The following is a 21,276-nucleotide window of genomic DNA, read 5'->3' as shown; positions in this document are numbered from 1 at the left end:
TCAGCTGCGAGGTGGCAGCACTCCCAAAAAACTGCGTGGGCTGAACCCTTCCATGTCAGCTCAGCTGACACTTCACCTGTGGGGGCTGGACAAGGACCCTTTCTCTCTCCATTTAGTCTCAGCTTGCAGCTACCAGCTGAACCGGTTGGGCAACACAGGCTTGCCTCAAGTGTATGTAATATCCAGGTATCATGCAGATCTTCATATACATCTTCTACATACCTAGTAACACCCCTTTTTAGATTCTCTGATAATTTATGTTGACATGTAGCACCTGCACATCATCTGTGTACACCTGATACTAGATAACTGAATTAGGCACAACATTCCTGGGTTCTGTAAATTATTGAGGGGGAGAAGGGAGGCAAACTCCCTCACAGAGCACTGCAGAAGAGTAGTACAGAAGCCAATTCTCAGTTCCTGTTCTAGTTCTTTCTCCTTCTCTCCTGTCTCTAATTCTTTCTACAAAGGGCAACTGCAGGAACCAACCTTTCAGTTATCTGATCTGTGATAACAGCTGGAATAGAATGGTGTGTGTATCTGCGTAAATACCCTTGACTATTTGAATCCTGTTCAAATCCCCAGTTGTATACCTCAAATATGCAATGAACTCAATCCAGAATATCTACAAAGCAAAAGTAGTGTATGATTTTTTATTACTTGCTTCAAAAATAAAAAAAAAAAAAAAGAAAAGAATTAATACAACTGGGAGAATAGTTTCTGCTTGTGTTTTGTTATTAAATTTAATGTACTATATACCAGCCTAGAACTTTTGGGTTTCAGTATACTGTGGGGCTTTGAAGTGATTGAAAAATAAAAGTGTTCTCACAGCATGAGTTAGGAATTTTATCATCTGGAGAATGAGTAACTGAGACTTTTGGCACTGACAGAGGTAGTATGGCATTGTGGGATATGGTACCAGGACTTAGAATTCATCTGTTTTGAAGTGACTGGCAATGTTGCTATTGAAACTCTTCTTAAATTTCAAAGTAGGACTCACTGAAGTGAACAGAAACTGTCAGCATGACTCAGTGTTGTATTTTCATCACTTCAGTGTGGCTCAGTATTATATTTTCATCACTTCGCTAGTTCACAGTTTTGTTTTCAAGGTTATCTGCCTAAATGTAAGCCTGGCAATTATTTTAAATGATGAAATCCTTAGATTCCCCAGAGTGTTCTCTAATATGAAAGGACGACGAGTATGAGAGGAAATAACCCTGCTAATTTCTGCCACAGGAGATAAACCAAATATACTTCATCGGTAAACTCCATAATCTACCTATGAAAAGCACCCCCAAAAATATGAAGAAGGGTATATGGCCAAAGACTGATCCCAGCTGCTGCTCTACTGTCCAGGAAAAGTTACATATTTTAGGCTTCCTGAGATGGTTCAGGTCTAAGCAAAGGGAGTCTGCATCTGTGTTTGAAGCATGATCTGAAGAACAGATATTGCACAGTAAAAAAAAGAAAGAACATGGCTGCTGCCTCTGTTAATGTGATGGGTAACTGTAAACTTACCAGGTGCTTTGTAGTCCCTGAAGGTATCATTTACTAGAGGGAAAAATATCACAATAGGTGTTTCTGGGCTCTCCTTGTCACCAACAATATAGCATTCCTTCACATGTGGGGTTTCCTGATCATCTGGCACCTTTGTAGGGAAAGGAATTCCCTGTTTTGCAAAGTATTTAGAGGCTTCTTTCAGAGGCTGGTTGCCACAATAGGAAAACACAACAAAAGAAAACATCAGAACATACAGGAAGCACTTTGAATTTGACCAAAACCCAATTTCAGTTTGTGGGGTAAGGGCGAAGTTCTGACTGTGGCACATATCCAACTTAGTTGTAGACTGTATATGGAGCCAAGACTGGGAAGGCCAGGGTTAAGTGGGATGGATCTGGGTCCACATGCCTGTCTTTGAAAACCTATGTCCCACATTTGGATATTAAAAATGCTGCCCTTAGACAACTTTTTATTCCTAAGGAATTTAAAGTTCCTAAATACGAACTATTCTTGCATTTATTTGCATATCTGGTCTTCTGCATCAAACCCTGCTATTGTTACAGTTGTATTGTCCTGAATGTACGTTTTCTCATGCATAAGAACATGTATGATTGCATTGGGAAGTCTTAGACAATTTTAAAATGCAATTTGCTTCATTCATTCTACATCTGACTGCCTTCAAATCGGCTAAAACACATTTACACATAAAAATGGGCAGATTCAGTTTACTAAATTCTTACTTCCTGATAACACTTGTACTGTTCAATAAAGATATGTGACCCTGGTAAACTGTTAGCTTATTTAAACTTCCCAGATACTGGGGGAAAAAAGTTTCTATGAGTAGAGGATCAGCCATTCTGGGAACTCAGTGACGAAACAGAGAAATCAGTAAAAAAGAATGTACAAGGCTCACCCCTGTCTGGGAACCTGAACTGTAGTTGAAATGCAAAATGACATCCACTTTCCTTTCCGGTCTCATAAGGGGTGGGTAACTGGTAGCAAAGGCAAATGCAGTATCTATCAGGATGAGGTAGTCTGTTCCTGCTGTCAGGTGGTTGGGCTGAGAGTCAAGCTCACAGTCTAGAAAAAAAAACCCATTTTTTTCAGAGGAGATGCTTGATGCAAGAGAGGTGCTGAGGAAAGGCAATTGTTAACAAAAAGGGAATTCAGCTTTTCTTGGGTCTTAGACCTACCTATAGAGCTGATAGCTGCAGTTCAGTTGTTTCTCAGTTCCTCATCTGACTTCCTCTTTTCACTATTTAGTCTGCAATTTCTTTGGCTTTCCTCTAATTAAGAAGGATTAACTCAGGGCTCAGGAGAACAGAGTTAATTCCATCCCCTGGTTTTGTGTGTGATACTGGTTAGGTCAGGGTTTTTTGTTTTTTTCTTTTAATATGTAAAAAATTAAAGTGGCACCTCACTGTCTCAACATGCTGAAGGTTAAAGATGATTGGTGCCTTGCACACTACGAGAGCAGGGGCACAGCTACTAAGGTACATGGAAGATCTGGTACTAGACTGAACACAAATTCCCAAACTGGGTAACAGGGAATACTGTTACAGAGGTTATATCTTACTTACAAGTAAAAAGGTAACATGAAACAGGGCTCCCACCCACATTCCTTGAGTATTGGCTGGGCAAGAGACAGCATATGATGGCACCAGTGCCATGCAACAAGTGTGCAGGCTGGCTGGCTGGTCCATCAGTAGACATGCGCTGGTTGACTAATCAGGATCTTTTTCATCTATCAGTTGCCAGACTTCATGAAATTTTTAAGAACTTAGTTTTGAAGCCTCACCTGCTACATAATTTCAGCTTTCAGTGACAAACAGTTTCAAATATTATCAGAGGATGGGAACAGAACAAAAAGGCAATCAGATTGATAATCTCTTAAGCATTGTTTCTTTTTCACAAGGATGGTTGAAAATACGACTAAGAGCAGGGTGCTATTGCCATACCTTTCCATTTGGAAAACTCGCTCTCTAGGTAGTTGTTGTTCATCTGGAAGCCCTTCAGGAAGTTATGGATTTCTGAAGCTGCTGGACGTAACGTGGCAACATCTCGGAAAATGTCTGAAAAGCTGTCAGTGGGACAAACCACTCGAGTATCCAGTTCATTTGGTCTTGTAGGGAATAGGGTTTCATCATCTGCAGAAGAACAAATAACAGTTCTTGTATGTGGTTTCATTGTTGATGTCAAACTGTTCAATCATCATTTGTTTTAACATGTTTGGCAAAACTTGGACTTCTTTTTTTATTTTTAGGATCTCCACAAATCTCACAGTTTTGCAGATAACCTTTGAAAAATATGTTTCTTTTTCTCACTCCACAGTGGTAAAGGCCTTGTTTGTACTGCAAAAGAGTCCGTCTCACCTACTATAAATTTCTGTGCTTTTCTATGATTTTTATCCACTACAATATCCTGCGCTTACCCTGTCTTCCTTTGCTACTCCATGTTACAGTTTCTCTCTCAGCCACGCACATAAAAAGCCACACAATAACAATGTCTCAGCCACACAAACATAATTAATGTTCCTCACTAGCAAATGCAAGCTCCTTGTTTTAACAACCAGAAACTACACCTTATAAGTGCAAGAAGATAAAATAAATCACTCTTTCTCCTAAATTTCTCTTCCTTCTCATCTTTTTTCTCTGTAGTATGTCTGTCTTTTGTATTTCTCCTTGAAATCCCACCCTGCAGATCTTTCTTAACTTGGTAGCATGTTTTGCAAATCTCATCCTTATGACTAGTTTGGAATGACTTCTAATAGTACTGAAATTTGTATCCATGTTTTGTAGACCCCAGAGATGCAAGGATGGTGTTTGCTCTTGTTTCTGTGAAGCCTCATGCCATACTCCAACATCCAAGAGAGGAACTAGAAGACTGTGGATTGCTAGGGGAGGCTTCCAGCCTCTCCTACTCTACAGGGGTATTTTTCTCCAGTTTTACCCTTGTGTCCTGAAAATAGTTCATATGAGGGCCATTCTCTCTTTTTTCTCCTGTGACAGATCCCATGGATTCTTTTCTCACATAACTCAAATAATTGCCATCCTGTGATACACAGCATGAATTTCCTCCTAGGTTCCATGTGGATTACAGGAACCCCTGAGGAGGGAAATCCAAATTGGCTTTGAAAAATTGGTGAGAGGATAGCAGCACAGAGGGTAAAAAGAGAGAGAGAGAAAAAATAACATAATGGCATAAGAATAACCCACCTATGTCAGTAATTTTGTCTCGGGTCCATTTGTGCCAGAAGTCTTCTGAATGAACAGATATATACCAAGCATCCATAAGATTCAAGGAAAATACACTGCTCCAGATCCCTGTGGCATGGGATATATATGACAGAAAGTAAACCAGTAGAGACCTGGAAGCATTTTCATTCACAATGACTTTCAGTACCTTTTGCATTCTCTAGCAAACTTTATTCATTATGTTTTCTTAGTGTACAAATAAAAGGGACTGTCTTTATAAATCGGTATATGAATCCATAATGTACGTAAAGAATCTATTTTATTGACATTTAGTAAGAGGGCTGGTAGCATTTCCAGTGTATCTGCTAACACACTCATTTTTGTTATGTGGCAAATAACATTTTGTCAAGTTCATTTTAATATTTTCCACCTGTTCTCAAAGTTTGTCATTCCCCAATTTCCCAGGATTTGTAATTCTAAAGGTTTGATTTATTTCTAGTGCAATCCTGTTACAGGTATGCAGTTATCATGCAGGACTGTCAACCACAAAACATTCAAGATTCATACACTAATATCCCTTAGAATGAGGAAGCTGACTTAAAAGTTTTGAAAATAGAAAGCGTAAATGTATGAGTCTTTTGATTTGCCTTCTGATTTTTTAGGGTTTAGGGCATATGTGGGTTAAATTTTCAAGTTCCTCTACTAGCAGATGTAGCGAAGTTGATGGCAGTCCAGACTGCCACCAATCTGCAGCCTTTCAGGTTGATAAAACACCATTACCTGGTATGGTTAAATGTGCCAGGTGCTCAACTGTGCCTTCCTGAACCCTCCAAACTGCAGAACTAACCCTGGCGCTCTTGGGAGGAACTGAGTGATGGATAGAAGAGGCTGCACCAGAGCAGCCTGGTGATTGCCTGACCCAGCACTGCCAGCCTGCAGTCAGAGGGAAGGGCTTGGCCTTGCAGGAAAGAGCTGCAAGACCTATGTAGCCAGTCCCTGCTCTGTTCAGGGGCTGGGGTTCAAAGGAATTTGCTGTAAACCTGTCAAATAACTGTGTCACTGGAGTAAGTAACACTGCCTGAATGAGGGGATGCTGGGTCATGGGCAGGGAACAGAGGCAGAAATGTCCCAGCATCGCTCTAGAGAAAGGCGGAAGAAAGTGCCAAGGTGGGAGGTGTAGGAAGGGGTCTGGTGACCTGCTGGCAGTAATGACCACAGAAGGGGAGACCTGGGTACCTTGTTTGACATTGCAGCCAGGGACAGAGAGATTCTGATTTGCTTTCTTACACCTCATCGCTAGCTGTAGTGAAATCTTCACACAAGCAGACAGTTTTAACTTCTCAAAAAACCCCTGAAACTTCCTTTATGCAATTGGTGGAAGTAGGAAGAGCAATGAGGCAAGAGATTGCTTTCACGAAGGGAAAAAATATTTCCTTACTGCTTTTACTGTTTTTATGCAAGAGGGAAAAAAGGTAAATATTATGACCTATTTGCACTCTGAAATGGAAGCATTATCCTGGAGGATTAATCAGGGTTAGCTGCAGCAGGAACATTGTAGATAAAAGGCTGTATTTTAGAGACTTGTGTTGCAGAAGAGACTGATGCTTTAACTTAGCGGCAACGTTACACAACTTTTGTGGCTGACAAAGACATATCAGTATTGCGAGGGCCTCATGTCAGTAAGCATAACTACCTATGAAATTAAATAAATCTGTCCAGCTGAATAAAATTGCAGAGAAAATAAAAAATCCTGCAGAGAGTGACCTGTTATCAGTTCTAATATTTTACCATAGACTGCTCCTGGCAGACAAAAAAAATATACTAACTGCATCATTTCAGAAGAGGGGTTTGTGCAGGAGTAGATTATATTATATTACATTACATTTCCACAGAGCAACAAATCACCTTCCAAAAAGCAGATTCTGGATTCTGGGATTTTCTTCATCAGGCGACCCATGAAGAATTCACTACCAAAATCTTCTGCACGAATGAAGGCCCCATATTTCGGGAATCCTACCTCATAAGGGGTGAATTCCACCCATTCTGAAAGAAAAGGCACAGAGAGACTGATTACAGCAGCAGAGGCACAAATCAGTTGAATAAAACATATGATATTGGCCAGGTTAAGGCAGACTGGTTTCTAACACACTTTGCAAGCAGACATTTATTCACTGTACATTTCACAGTGGTGAATATGAAGAATGAATTGTCCTCTTACGTCTAAATTTCTCTCCAAACTTCAGATTTCTGAACCTTTCTACAGAAATGCAGAGCAGGTAATCTCGTGATAATGTCCTCCAGCATCCTACTTTTGATCCCGAATACAGCTCAATACACTAAGGCCTTCAAAAATTTAACTACTAAATTTCTACTCTTAGGTGAATTGGCCTTTTAGAGTATCTGTGCACTGAACTGATTTCTTTACCTAATCCTAAATTGACCCCTATTGAGATTAAATGTTAAATGCAATTCTGGAGTATTATTACCTCTAAAATCCTGGTCGCTGATTTTATCCTTCACATTGAGGGAGAGGTAGATGGGCATGGGATTTTGACCCTGGTTTAGTGCCTGCTGCTGATCTGTGAGTTTATAGGACTCCTCCTGTTTTGAAGAAGGACAGTAGCTGAGGATGGTTAGATGACACAAAGAACCTCCCACTTCATCTGAGCCTGGGCTCTGACAACACAGTGCATACCAGACTCCAACCAGGATGTTCCCCACCGGTTTAGTTCAGAAAGGTGCTGTCATCCCTACCTCTGACCCTCCCCTGCCTCAGCACTTCAGCACACAAATAGTCCTAAATTAAGTTCATATGGGGAAGAAAATCTGAGATTTCAATGGTGGGAAGAAAATGTTGTTATTGACATTATTTGTTTCAGAAAAATGTCTGGAAATATTTGAAAAGCACTCTTGGCAGGAAATATTTCATTCAGAAAGAGTAACCCCTTCCCTGACTGCCCAGAAAATCATCTTTTCCTCAGACATGTAACACAGCCAAGGCTCAGACAGCGGTAATGCTCAGCGAGCCTTGACTCTTACTGCTTCTGCTGCAGAGCACCTCGCATACTCAGGCAGGGTGGAAAGGGCAGGATGGTTTGGAGCAGTACGAAGGTTTGAGAGGGTGCTGAGTTCAGATCCTCCTTGAAGGGGAGCCACAGGTGCTCCTCCTCACCAGGGCAGCCCTTGGAAGGACAGCCATGCCACCGGGCTTCCCTTGGGCTGTGCGGTCAGGGGTCAGGTCTGTGGCACTGCAAGGACACCCACGGCTCCCCGCTGAGCCCACCGCAAGGGAGTGTCTTCCACTGTGCTGCACTCAGGCAGTAGAAATTGGGATGTCCATGGGGTTAATCGTATTACAGGGGCTGTGTTTTCTCTTTCTTAAGTATAAATGGCCTATTGGAACGGAAATACTCACAAATACTAAAATAGAGCCTGAACATTGCCTTTTGGTGGAAATGTTTACAGGGTGACGTAATCCTGTAACAACTCAGAGATACTGTCTTTAGGTTTGTGATTTTTCTTTGCCTTGTCACACTGTGCAGCAATTTTAAAAGAACAGCAGGATTTTCATTTCAATATTTACATGCCAATTAGCTTTGAAGTTGTTAATACTATAAGTTTCCCATTATTTTTCTTTATTCCCACCCTTTCTGCACCAGGTATGATGCTAAGATCTGCATAATACAGCCAATAAACACAAATAATTATACTGCCAAGGCACATGCTTTAGGCATCTATCTGAAAAAACAAACAAACAAACAAGCAAGCAAAAAAACTCCTTTTCCATAAGGATGGTCAAACACTGGCATATGTTGCCCAGAGAAGTTGCGGAGTCTTCACCTGTGGAGATATTCAAAAGCCCATGGTTCAGGGCAGCCGGCTCTAGCTTATGCTGCTTGAACAGGGCTGTTGGACAAGACAACCTCCAGAGGTCCCTTCCAGTCTCAACTATTTTTTGATCTACTGTCTGCCCTCTCTGCTATATTCACTAAATATTCAAATCTGAGGAGAAGGGTGCTGCTATTGTACCTTTTCATGTAACATGGTTTCAATGATGAGTCCCCATAGATCTGTGAAACATATTTGATGTCCTTCCTGTTTCCTCTGGCACAACTCTTTCAAGTAGTATTTCAGGCGATCGGGGGCAAAACAAGTAAAGAACTTATTTTTGAGCACATGCTTTCGGACATCTTTGAGTGTTTCCTTAAGATCCTTTTGGGACCAGTCAGGATCTTCATACAAGTTTGACATGGTCCTAAAAAAAACCAACAAAAACCAACAAAAAAACAGACGGAAAAGTGTGAGTTCTGAAGCAGAGCTTTGGGAAGTTACGGAGGTTTGTGTATCATGCCTTGAGTCACATGAAAAACCACATATGTGTGTGGTACCATCTGTGTATTTAATCAAGACTGAATTAATTCCAAATGTGGAGAAATACCCACTGAAGTAAAAAAGAAAAAGCAGCAGCAGGAAAGAAAGCCCTTTCTTGATAGTAAAGATGATACAATTCTTCACATCACTTCTTAACGTCACATACAGAAAATTCCTATGAAGGCTGCTTACGTTGGTCTTACCATGTTGTGCCGGATAAACCAGTGATATATGAGACACAGTCCAAGACATTCAGCTCCTGCACACTGAGAAGGTGAGCATACATGGCCGTCAGAGCTCTGGTTCCACCACCTGTTGTCATGATTGCCACCACAGGTACCTGTTCAATCCCAAAATGCATGCATTTAGTGACATGGTCTGAAAAGGGAGGAAGACATCTTTGACTAGATAAGAGAAAGTTACAGTACTGATAAATAATAATAAAGATCCTGCATGCCACCGGTCTGCAAGGAGAATTAAAATCTGAATTAATAATGGGGCATAGAAGAAGTAAGGAATACTTCATGTTTCCTCTGCCAAGCAGCTGTGCGTTAGGACATGAAAATCCATCATCTCAGACATCACGTTTTCAGTGCTCTATTGCAAAACCAATAACACAGACAAGCAAAAAGCTAGAGTGAATGGTACCTCCTGCCATCTGAACCAGATTTTTACCAGATGCAATAGACCAGAAAATATAGGTGCTGTCTCACAGTTTCCCAGTGAGTAGTAATTACCTCTCTGTTACTGAAATTTGCTAAAGCCAGTTTCTACTATTGTATAGTTATTTCACAGGCCATAGTAGATGTATCATGACTGGTGGGTTTAAGAGCACAGACCAGTTCAGGACCCCTGAGAGGGGTGACACCATCCCCTTTTACAGTTGCTAGAGGGAAAGAGAAACCATGCTCACTCCACCTACCAGATATATACATACAATACTAGGTATGCAAGTTAGCTGCAATTACTTCTGTCTGTGATGACAGAGAAATCCAGGGTCTGGTAGTCTCAGAGGAAGGATTAATCTGTAAATATGAATTGGCTCTGTTAACAGTAAAGATAGCTACCATGCATTGGGGTGAATTAATCTCTTGTGTAAATCAGGAGACTCTAGGGAGATTTTTCTGCTGGGAAGTACGGCTGCCTCTACATCTGAGGGGAAGGAAATGGCCCACGGCTCAGTGCTGGCATTTAAAGGCAAGGTCTTGTGTGTGAAAAGTTTAGCTGTGCAAAAAACCTGCTGAGCTCAGTTTAGGGCAAACTGAGGAAAATCTGTCATCTCTGCATCTGAGTTGAGGCTTCACACTGCAGTTGTGGAAGTATAATTAAAAAAGAGAAACCTGATTTTTCCCTGCCTTAGACCCTCTGGTATCGTTCCCATTTGCCAAGCAAGCACACACTCTAGCTGCAGAAGATGATGAAGTCAGACTGGCAGCATGCTGTGCTCACACAATGGGAGCCTAAATGCCAACACAAAAGGCACAGCAAAATAAAGTCCAGTCTCAACTGTGAGGGAAAGAAGTGCTGAATCAATGGTTTAGGTCTGGTTGAGATGACTGTGGGGCCTAAAAGAAGCTTTGGCTTTGGTGCTGAGAGCACCTAGTCCTTCTCTGCATTATTGTTTCAACTGCTACTGAACACAAAGCTATGTCCTGTAGCAACAGGGCTACAGGTTTTCTATTAATGTTTCCTGTGAGTACCCATTTCTTCCCTAGAACAGAGGAAAGAAGTCAGCCATAGCTTGCACATGAAACTTTACACTCTTTCCAGGAAAATGGGAGTTGAACACAAATTTTGACACTCAGCTGTGGAGAAAATAGAGAATAATTATGCCTCAGATACCTCATCATCCTGCAAGTCCTCCTCCAGCTGGAGAATGTCCTTCAGAGCAGCTGCAACCACCTTCTTCCTCTTGTGAATGAAATCCTGTTCCTGGGCACACAGGTCAAAGCCCAGGCGTATGTCTAGGTCGTCCTGGCTGGAACAGAAGATCAGGTATCTCACATCACGTTTATAGTCTGATTCAGAATTTTAATTGCTTCTGCTTCATAAATAGACATGCCTTCACCATCAGGTCTATATAAAGCAAAGCAGGAAGAGATGAAATGTTTTAGTTTGCTCCTGGAGAACAACAGTACATCTTCCTTCGAACTAAGAGGTTTTGGTTTTTTTTTTTTCTCCTTGCCAAAGATGCCTGAAATTAAACATAGCTACAAGTAACAGAATTGTTCCCTTTGAAACATAAACCCAAAAGCCTGCAGAGGGCGGTGTTTTAAAAGTGGCTTTTTAGAAGTCGCACAAACTTCCACTGATACCTGTGAATCGTGGACTGAAGTTGTGGACTTTTGTGTTCAGATGGGGTTTTTTGGGGGTGTATATAGTCATTTATGGATATTTATAAGCACTACAGTTGCAGGTTGGAAGCTGCTATGAAAATCTTTCTTGGATGTGGTAAGGAAGAAGTTTTTAAATGAGAGCTGTGAACAGCATGTATGTCTCATAGCATATTTACAGCATGACAGAAGATGCATCTGCTTTTGTAAGGGAAGAGGACTTCCCTTACAATATGTTACATAATGTAACATATTCATCTTACATATTTTACTAAGGCCTTAACCATATCTCAAAATACACAATGTGTTTCCTTGGTTTAGAAATAAGCAATCACATGATTGAGTTAATTTGCATTTATCTCTTTGAGGAGACATTAAAAAAATAAATACAGGCACATTTATTACTTCAATTTCTTCATATCCTAGAATGGCCAGGCATGCTGACTTTGGTCTTTTAGTTTTTTCCTCTGACCTTGGGAAATAGAAAGATTTCTTTCAATTAGTTTTGAAATGCTGCTTTTATTGAAAATCTGCATTTGGCAATAAGTTGCAGACTTACAAAGAGTGTCAACAGTGTATCAAAGAGTGTCTACAGTGGCCCTTAGCACATTATTTTGATTGCAGCAAAATATCAATAGAAAATTGGTGTGTTCTTTATAAAACCTTTTCTTAACTCACTGTATAGTCCCATTACATAAACTCAGGGCCGCTGAAAATCTCCATATTGTGTACCAAGTCCATTTTATTTTGTAGTCTGAAAGGAGGATAAGCCAGCATTCAGGATGCAGGCTGCAACAAAGGGATTGGAACTTGATTGACAACTATCCAAATTCAAAGAACCAAGGGGAAAGACACAGAAGGAAGATAAATAAGGTATCTTACCATTTTTTCACCTTAAAGCGCAAATCAAATTTTCTGTGCTGAAATTTTAAAAAGGTAAAATTACCAATATTGATATATTGTTTAGAACAGTCCTTTTCCCCCACTCAGAATGAGACATAGCTCTTTTGGGTCATCATTATACCTAGAAAGCTCTGAACCCCGGTGAACTGAGATCAAGAGAGAGACTGTCCTCTCAATGTTTCATTAGTATCCAGAGATGTGCAGCAATTTAATAAATTAAGGCTTTGGTATTATCATTTATAGTCTGCATCTTCTCTCTGCTGTGAAACTCAGGTGTAGCTTGCGCTGGTACTCCTTAGCTACACAAATAAATAGCAGAAGAGCTTCAGTGCTACACCTCACTTCCCTGGAAGGGACCACCATTAAACACGGGTCTTGAAAGTAAAGCCTCTCACAAAACAATGTGAGATACAAGGGGAAGCCAAAGAGGCTAAGCACCCTTAACTGTGGCACGGGTTTTCCTCCCATGGCAGTGTGCCAGGCTGCAGCCTCACCCCCCTGTCCCTGTGGCACCCAGTGACCTCCAGCCTGGCCAAGGACATGGACAATAGAAGGAGCATGAGCAACAGCTTAGACATTTTTCTTCTTCCTCCTTCTCCCCTGGATTTCCCATTTTATTTTGCTCCAAATAATTTACTTCATTATGCATCACCCTAGATTCAAGGGAGGTTAGAAAACAACTGGCTCTGTATAAAGAGAGGTGCTCTTCAGTTTCTGCTTCCTGGGAACCAGCAGCAATTTTAAAAAGCAAAAGCTTGAAAAGCTTTTAAAAGCAACAATTTTAAAAGCAGACACTTACCTCACCTACTACTTCCTGCTCAGAGGGGAGCGACTTGAGAGGGAGAGTCAGAGGGACTCTTCTTCTTGCTCCGCATGACACGCAAGCACACTGAAAAGGAGCACAGAGTACTTTTTGGTTAAGACAGAAATATTCTCCTCTTGCTGCTTACTCACACGTAAAGGTCAGATCATAGGACTGTCTGTGTTGTCTACCATATTCTAGGGTAACGTACAAAGGTGGGAAGCTTCCTCTTCTTTGTGAGTGAAACATCCAGGGAAGGTTGCTTGTATTTGGCATAGTGGAAGAAAGTGGGATCTGGGACTGGGGAGCCGGAGTCACAGCCAACTGAAACTCTCTGGGTTTCTTCAAAGGATCCTCTCACTGTAAACGTTAGCTCATTCTCTAAACCAATGAGATAAAATGCACACAAAAAGTTACTTCTAATTGCAGAAAAGAGAGAAAGGGAAAAAAAGAAACAAAAGTAGTTTTAAACAAACCCCTTCTCCTTTTCCTTTTGATTTAGAAAGCTGTCTTCTGAAAGTCATCCAAGACCCAAACATTACAGGTGGTTGTATCTGTATAATGGGCTGAGCAAGAAGCTGGATGGGAGTGTGATGTGAATAGCACTGAATTTTAGACTGCTGCATTTCTATTGCTGTTGCATCATGACACAGTGAACGCAACCAGGTACTTTGCATTGTAAATCATCCTCATCCCAGGCCAAATAATGAGCAAGAAAAGTTCTCAGTCCCCTAAAATAAGATCTGACTCTGCAGCAGATGACCCTATTTATTTCAAGAGATCAGCTAATCCTGCTGGTGTGTGTTACGCATGCTCTGAGATTGCCTACCAGATCCAGCCCCTCAGGGGATGTGGGCAGAGGAACTTCTAGATTCTGGATGTTGATCAGGGTCAGGCAGGAGCCAGCTGCTGAGTGGCTAACCCCTGCAAAAAATGAGGTGTTTCTGTGCATATGCAGAAGTTGAACTGTCAGAGATCCTGAGGAAAGTTACGGCCATGGACTATGACACCTAAGGAAGTAAGCTTCTTCAGGGGTTAGCAGTACTACAGCAGAGGTTTTCAGGATCTCAGCCTGGGGTTTAGATACCTTCTGTACAAGCATCTGATGTTGTTTCTAGTCTGGCACAGGGCTCCCTGTGAAGTCAGAAGCCTGAACCTACACCTGCTGCAGAACTGGTGGCATTCCCTACTGCAAAGTTTTTACAAATCGCCTTAGATGTGGTCAACTAAAGCCTTAATATTTGGATGATGCAATTTCTAGGCATTGTTAGAGAGGGTAAAATCACTAATACTCAGTTAAAGAATTCATAAGCTTACCTGAAAAATGCTTCTTCTTCATCCTTCTGTCCAAGTGAACTTCCAAGCAGGCTACTTCACGACACTAGAACAGATGTGATGGGGACAGAGAATTAGATTACTCTTCCAGACATCTCACCACCAGTGCTGGCAGATGTTGGAAAGGTCATTGTAGCAAGGGTCATTGCTTGAATGTGGGGGCCAGCTGTGTTGGAGACTTCTGCCAGATCCAGTGAAAGTGAGAATTAACATCATTGTCATGCGGGAAGATGGTGCTATGCTAAGCACATTGTAATTTTCAATGGATGCAGACAAAACCGAGGAAGATAATAGCATTCTGAAGGCTCCTTTAAGATCATGCTGGCCTCCTCAAAGATAAAGCTCCTAAGAGAAAAAGTGTCACTAAAGAATGAAGACTTGCAATGTTTCGCTCACTGCCATCATAGTCAGCTAAGGTAAGGAAAGATCTGGGAAAGGACACAAGAGAACAGAGCAAATGATATTTTACCACTATTGCCCCATTTGTGATGATGGTTTCAGGAGGACTCCGGCTAGAAAACAAGAACAAATAATACGTATTTTATAAACAATATAATATCTGGATACTGTCCTGAACAGGACACATTTTTCTCTCAGTTTTGTTTTTTTTTTTGCTCCTTCCTGTTGTTTCTGGAAGTGTGCTCCCTTTTCACTAAATGCCACATAACTACCTAGCAGAAATGATTCAATTGCAATAAGGCACCTGGAAAGCGTTTGTAACAGCCTTAATAGCACAGATATGTCACAGATTGGGTAGCGACATTCTCCTCAGCCATGAGCTGCCCAGAGAATGCTCTCCAGAAAATCTACAGTTACTGCAGTGGGATTTACCAGCCCCAGAAAACCAACTCTGAACTATGTATGTAATATATAAATTGTAAGAGAAAGTCACAGAATTAAAATTCTGAACTCATTCTCCACATCATGGCATTTTCCTTTCTTACAATTATTTGCTGATGCACACATTAAGTTTGGAAAAAGGGTGAATCTGGCTATTAAGATGATACTGGGTGTACAGAAGGTTTCCCTGCACTGATGCACCACTCCAAGCTGCTGCTCCTGTAATAATAGGGTTTTACTCACATGCTCTCCAATACAAACTCAACTTCCAGCTCCTCCCTCCTCTGAAAATAAAAGAAAGGAAAAAAATGAAGCAGTCTCTATTAGCATGTACAGAGGTTTGCAAAGTGACCTTCATTTTTGGAAGCACAGTTTCCTTTATGCTTTAATAAGTAACAATATTCTGTTTCGTGCTTGCTACTGTCAGCATTAGAGGACAGAAGCAGCTTTTTCTTCCCCAAGGAAAAGAAGATCTCAATTGTACTAGCAGAACAAAGGGTGTTTGGTCCTTACAAGTCTCCCTAGTAAACCTTTATTTTTCACACTTTCTTCCTTGCCAGCTTCCATGTGCTGAACACGATATGCTAAGACTTAGTGTTCAGTAAAATATTGTGGAAACAAGCCATTTTCCTGTCCTTGTATTGTCTTTCTTTTTACAATCTTTGTGAGTATTAGATAAACTCTGTCATCTTCTGTCAGATTATTAAAAGTGCAAAGCTTGCCTCAAATTACATGTACTCTGGGGCTTGGGAATTTGGCCATGATGTCTGCCAGAGGAAACCAACAGGAATTTGAGACAGCCATCTATTTTGTCACTGGTGTACAGTTTCCAAGATTTTCATAAATTTTGTTACGTTTTTACCACCAAGCTGATCCTGGTGGTAAAAGACAGAAGAGACAGAACACCTCTTTAACTAGAGGGAAGAGAATGGACATCAAGATGTACTAAATGTCTGACTGAGCTCTTACCTGTGGATTTAGTGGGAGTGCCATAAACACTCTTTCCCCAAGGGGGATTTTAGCTACGTCAAAAAGCACAATTGCATGGTCATCATCATGAATGATGTCATCATCAGAAACAGTAATTTCCAGAATATTCTGGGAAAAGAAATTAAAAATGTCCAATTCATTATCATGTACTGAAGAAGCATGACATTTTGCAGCTCTTCCAGGTTCAGCACCTGCTTTACAGAGAGGAAATATAAAAGTATTGATGATGAAGTGTCACAAGGAAGAGTAAGAAAATGAGTGTAATCTGCTTTATAAGAAACAACTTCTAATCTTATCAGTTAAGGCTGAACTGAGATTTCTCTTGGGTCACCTTTTATGCTTTTAAGTAGCTCTCACAAAAAAATGCAATCTTTTTAGGAAGCAATGTGGATAGCCAGAAGTCGTATATTGTCCCTTATCAACAGGGGCAATAGAGGTCACTTCATATCAATAACTACCTTTCTACATCCTTGGGCTTTCCACTTTCAGCCACCTGTTCATAGGTATTTGAGTGTAGTGTAATTATCAGCAGCAAACTGAGTAAAGATCTTAATCATACTAGGATTTAGCAGCTTCCTGGCATTGATATGCCCTCTCAGGGAAAAGATGTGTTTTTCTGTTATAGTGTTGCTTTATATTTTCACTTCATAGTTTCTCTGTGTTGTCACTCTGTCATTGGTCCAGTCAGCCTTCTACAAGGAGGTCAGACTCATATTACTGATATAGAAATAATAACTATCTGTTAGGAGAGAAGTGGATTCCAGCAAAAGCCAAAATTGTTTTGCTCCAGCTTGCTAGGGGAATTTTAAGTAAATTCGGATAGGCATTAGAAGACATGACATCCTGTTCTGGGCTAAACTGAAAGAAGGTGCATAGAGATGAGATGAAGAAGAGAGTTTTTGGTTTGTGTACCTTGACTTTTCTCTGTATCCGGAAGTAGAAAGTTTCATTCCACACAGGATTTCTGCAGTCTTTGATGGTTTTGGTGTGAAATTTTTCATCTGAAGCAGTTGGCAACCAGAGGCTCACGTAGCAATCAGATTGGCTTACTACAGAAACATAGGCACAAAATATCTGGTGGTTGAATCATGTCACGAGAAGTGGAGGCATTTAAACGCTCTGTAGCTTGAACATGGATGAGAGATGGCCAGTTCTTTCTGATATATATTGGCCAAACCAGGAGGATAGAAATCACACAGCTGGATAAAATTAATTTGTTGCTCATCACAACACTGTTTTTAATAAGCAGCGTATGCAAATAACTGTGCACAATCCTACACATTTAAAAAAAAATACAGGCCTAGCCAGTGGATAGAATAACATGTATAGCCAGGAGTCTTATATTGCTTCTTATCAACATTTTTTCAGCTCTCTGCAAATTTGGTGGGAGGAGAAACTGCAACCCATGCAGCAGAGAGTGAGCTTCAGACCCTGAGATAGATTGGGTATAAATTGTCTTTTGTCAATTTAACTTTGTGAGAAATCTTAAAAGAATCAGGTCTGAGTCTGATTGAGACAATAAATATCTGGCATACCTGGTTATTAATGCTTCACGATGGAAAATTAATTATTCCAGCTACCTAGAGCATTGTGTCCTTAGGTGGGGTAGGAAGGAAGAGGCCTACCAGCAGTACAGTTGCTTTTTCAGGAGGTCAATAGGTAGCTGGAGCCTTTTCCCAGTGTTTGCTGATGCCTAAAAGACCTGGAAGCTATTTCCTACTCCACATCTCTTCCCATGAAAAACAAAGCAGCAGAAAGAATTTGGATCTTGTGGATGAAGGGAGTAAGCCTGCACTTACTATAAGGTATCATTTCCTATAGAGCATGAACCAAGCAAACACCAAACTGATTCCCAGACCTTGGACAGGAACTTTTCCAGCGGCAGCTGGAAGGGCTGATCCATCCTGTTGTATAAACACAGGCTTTGGTGAGAAAAAAGGAGAAGGGGAGAAGTCTGGTCCCATGGCAGTCAATAGAGGTAACTACTTCATAAGCAGAGAGACAAAATTTACTATCTGTGAGCACGGCACAGGTCTTGAGTCAGTTCCTCAAGATTAAAAAAGTTCATCCTGGTGTTTTTGCTCATGGTATCAGATACATTGCTTTGGGAGATTTTGCCTAAATATAAAGTGTTGCCTGAAATCCAGAGGCTCTGTGACTGGGACATCCCCAGAGGACGATGCCTGTAAAGCAGGGATAGTACCAGGTAACTCTTCACGCTGAATCTGAAGGAACTTCTTGACACTGCCGGGACTTTTCCCTCATAAAGGATGTAGGTTGCCTTTCTGTCTTTGAAATTATTTCCACAGACAACATTTCAGCATCTCAGATTTTTACATAATTGAAGTGACAGGATAACGTATTGACTTTGGTGATTACCAGTGTAATATTCAATTTACAATGTACAGGAGGGCTGGGATTACCCATCTATTTGATAACTGAAATATTTCCCCTCACTGTGCTGTCTGACAGCTGGCTGAGCTATGACATACTTGTCCTGATGAGTAGTATTGCTGGTATCTATAGTTTCTCAAGAGCACATAGGAAGCCTGTACAAAAGCAAAGAACCAAATGTGGCTTCAGGCGGTCTAGACCATCCCACCTTTCATTAACACACTTATCATTGCCAATCTCAAGTGTTACAAAAACACGAGTCCAGTGTCCCCAAAATCACCAAAGTGGCTGAGATGGGACATAATTCAGAAATGTTAAACTGATCTGAGACGTAATTTCTCTCCTTTTTGGTTTCTGGCCATGGCAGGGTACAGGAACGACACATTTCTGTATTTTTGCTGTAGTTGCAAAGGCCAGTTCTTTTCCTTTTTGATTCTTAATGAAAACCAAAATGCTCTATTCTTTTTAAAATTCCAGCTTTCAACTACACAGTGTATAAAACAAGATTTGTGATAGAACTGAGAAAGCTGGCAGTGCTAAAACCCTGAGCCAAGCATGAATGAATGTCTTTTGTTACTGTTTCATCTGGAATTTACTGATTTTCTGGAGTGTTTTCTTTGACAAAACATTTTCATGAGGCTACTTTCTAAAATTATTTTTCCATATGTGTGTTGCTTTCACAAATACTTACTGAAAATAAGCTATTGACAATTCTTTGTCAAACTGATGAAGTACAGGCTAGATAAATGGACAGTGAGGTAGAAACAACTGGCTGAACTGCCAGGCTCAAAGGATTGTGATCAGCAGCACAAAGTCCAGGATGGAGGCCAGTTACTAGTGGTGTACCTCAGGGGCTGATACTGGGGCCCAATGCTGTTTAACATCTTTTTATTAACAATGTGGGTGGTGGAACAGAACACACCTTCAGCAAGTTTGCAGGTGGTACAAAACTTGGAGGAGTGGTTGACACACCAGACGTCTGTTCTGCCATTCAGAGGGACCTGGACAGGCTAGAGAACTGGGCTGACAGGAGCCTCGTGAAGTTCAGCAAGGGAAATGCTAAGTCCTACACATGAGGAGGAATAATCCCATGCACCAGGACAGGCTGGGTGCTGGCCAGCGGGAAAAGCAGCTCTGCAGAGAAAGACCTGTGCATTTTGGTGGACACCAGGTTAAACACGAGCCAACAATGTGCCCTTGTGGGAAACAAGGCCAGCAGCCTCCTGGGCTGTATTAGGAGGTGGACGGTGATCCTTCCTCTCGACTCAGCACTGGCAAGGCCACATTTCTGGGTTCCCCAGTACAAGAGAGTTAAGGGTGTACTTGAGTGAGCCTAGAAAAAATCCACAAAGAAGATGGGATTGGAGCATCTGCCATATGGGGAGAAAGTGAGGGAGCTGGGACTTTTCACCCTGGAGTAGAGAATGCTCAGGGGGATCTATCAATGCATATCAATACCTGATTGGGAGCAGGGGAGAGGGAAACAAAGAAGTCAGTGTCAGACTCTTCTCAGTAGTGCCCAGTGAAAGGTAAGAGGCAATAGACACAAACCAAAACACAGGAAATCCCATTTAAACATGAAGTTGGTTTTTTTTTTTTTTTTTTTTTTTTTTTTTTTTTTTTTTTACCATGAGGGTGATCAAAGACTAGCACAGGTTGCCCAAAGGAGGTTGTGAAGTCTCTATCCTTGGAGATGTTCAAAACCCAACTGGACATGGCTCTGAGCAACCTGCTGTAGCTGACCCTGCTTTGAGCAGGGGACTGGACTGGATGATCTCCAGAGGTGTCTTCACACCTCAGCCACTCTGTGTGATTCTGCAATATCAAGGCTAGCTGGTCACAGACAAATTACATATAATTGTTAGTAACTACTGAGTGCAAATTTGGCCTTGAAGATGAGGTGAGGTGAAACCACTAGGACAAAGCACATCTTCCTCCCATGGAGAAAGGGGAATATATCATATGTGGTTTTGCCGCAATTCATCTACAGTCCCCACTGATGGGCAGAGGTTATTGTTTCCCATAAAATTCCTGTGATTTTCTCTATTTTCCTTGAATTGTACAGACAGTATCAGCTATTCCCCATGCTGTGACTCTAACTGAGCTTATGTATTTCTGTAGAAGTAGCAGTTCACTTGAAGCCAGGCTAAGCTGTGAGGTGAACAGTGGGACAAATAAAAAGTAACAGGTATTTGGATGTCTGCTGAATACTATGAAGACTATGATACCCTCATTACATGGGAGCACTTGGAATAACTAACCAGCTTTTTTTGCTCCCTCTCATCCCCCAAAAAAGCATACAAGAGACCTACTGAAAATCTTCCGGTTTATTCATTGCTACCTGGGAGAAATTGTATTTGCATTTTCTTCATGCTCCAATTTTAATGCAATAGCGGGGCATCATTAACAATTTCATGCCATGCCAGGCCCTTACTTCAGTGCACGTGTTGCAACTTCATTCCCTGATGACATAAAGTCACCCCATGTGGATGCTGAGACATCTGAACTCACAGTCTCTTTGGAAGTAAGCACTAAGTGACCCTGCTATCCTTTTCCAATTTTTAACTTTAGATTCAATTGCATTTGTGTGTTGGTGGGACTGTTTCTTATCTCT

The 21,276-nt window shown here is 41.2% G+C and overlaps 1 protein-coding gene across 1 annotated transcript in view; it reads right to left on the bottom strand.

Annotated features, from left to right (window-relative positions):
- The window catches only part of LOC126049517 (cytosolic phospholipase A2 epsilon-like), a 42,557-nt gene that overhangs the window by 3,049 nt on the left and 18,232 nt on the right, over positions 1 to 21,276 (bottom strand). The window contains exons 5-21 of the mRNA XM_049826008.1: positions 17,181 to 17,317; positions 16,248 to 16,376; positions 15,522 to 15,562; positions 14,908 to 14,950; positions 14,421 to 14,484; positions 13,315 to 13,484; positions 13,101 to 13,190; positions 12,281 to 12,318; positions 10,908 to 11,043; positions 9,269 to 9,405; positions 8,724 to 8,949; positions 7,181 to 7,295; positions 6,600 to 6,737; positions 4,716 to 4,823; positions 3,459 to 3,647; positions 2,414 to 2,580; positions 1,519 to 1,705 (exon numbers count right to left, since the gene is read on the bottom strand). Coding sequence (XP_049681965.1) covers positions 1,519 to 1,705; positions 2,414 to 2,580; positions 3,459 to 3,647; positions 4,716 to 4,823; positions 6,600 to 6,737; positions 7,181 to 7,295; positions 8,724 to 8,949; positions 9,269 to 9,405; positions 10,908 to 11,043; positions 12,281 to 12,318; positions 13,101 to 13,190; positions 13,315 to 13,484; positions 14,421 to 14,484; positions 14,908 to 14,950; positions 15,522 to 15,562; positions 16,248 to 16,376; positions 17,181 to 17,317 — 2,115 coding nt within the window. The remainder of the gene's footprint in view (positions 1 to 1,518; positions 1,706 to 2,413; positions 2,581 to 3,458; positions 3,648 to 4,715; positions 4,824 to 6,599; positions 6,738 to 7,180; positions 7,296 to 8,723; positions 8,950 to 9,268; positions 9,406 to 10,907; positions 11,044 to 12,280; positions 12,319 to 13,100; positions 13,191 to 13,314; positions 13,485 to 14,420; positions 14,485 to 14,907; positions 14,951 to 15,521; positions 15,563 to 16,247; positions 16,377 to 17,180; positions 17,318 to 21,276) is intronic.

The sequence above is a fragment of the Accipiter gentilis genome, chromosome 22, assembly GCF_929443795.1.
Source record: "Accipiter gentilis chromosome 22, bAccGen1.1, whole genome shotgun sequence".
Classification (NCBI taxonomy): Eukaryota; Metazoa; Chordata; class Aves; order Accipitriformes; family Accipitridae; genus Astur; species Astur gentilis.
Note: the sequence above shows the minus strand (reverse complement) of the source record. Positions and strands in the feature narration are given on the sequence as shown.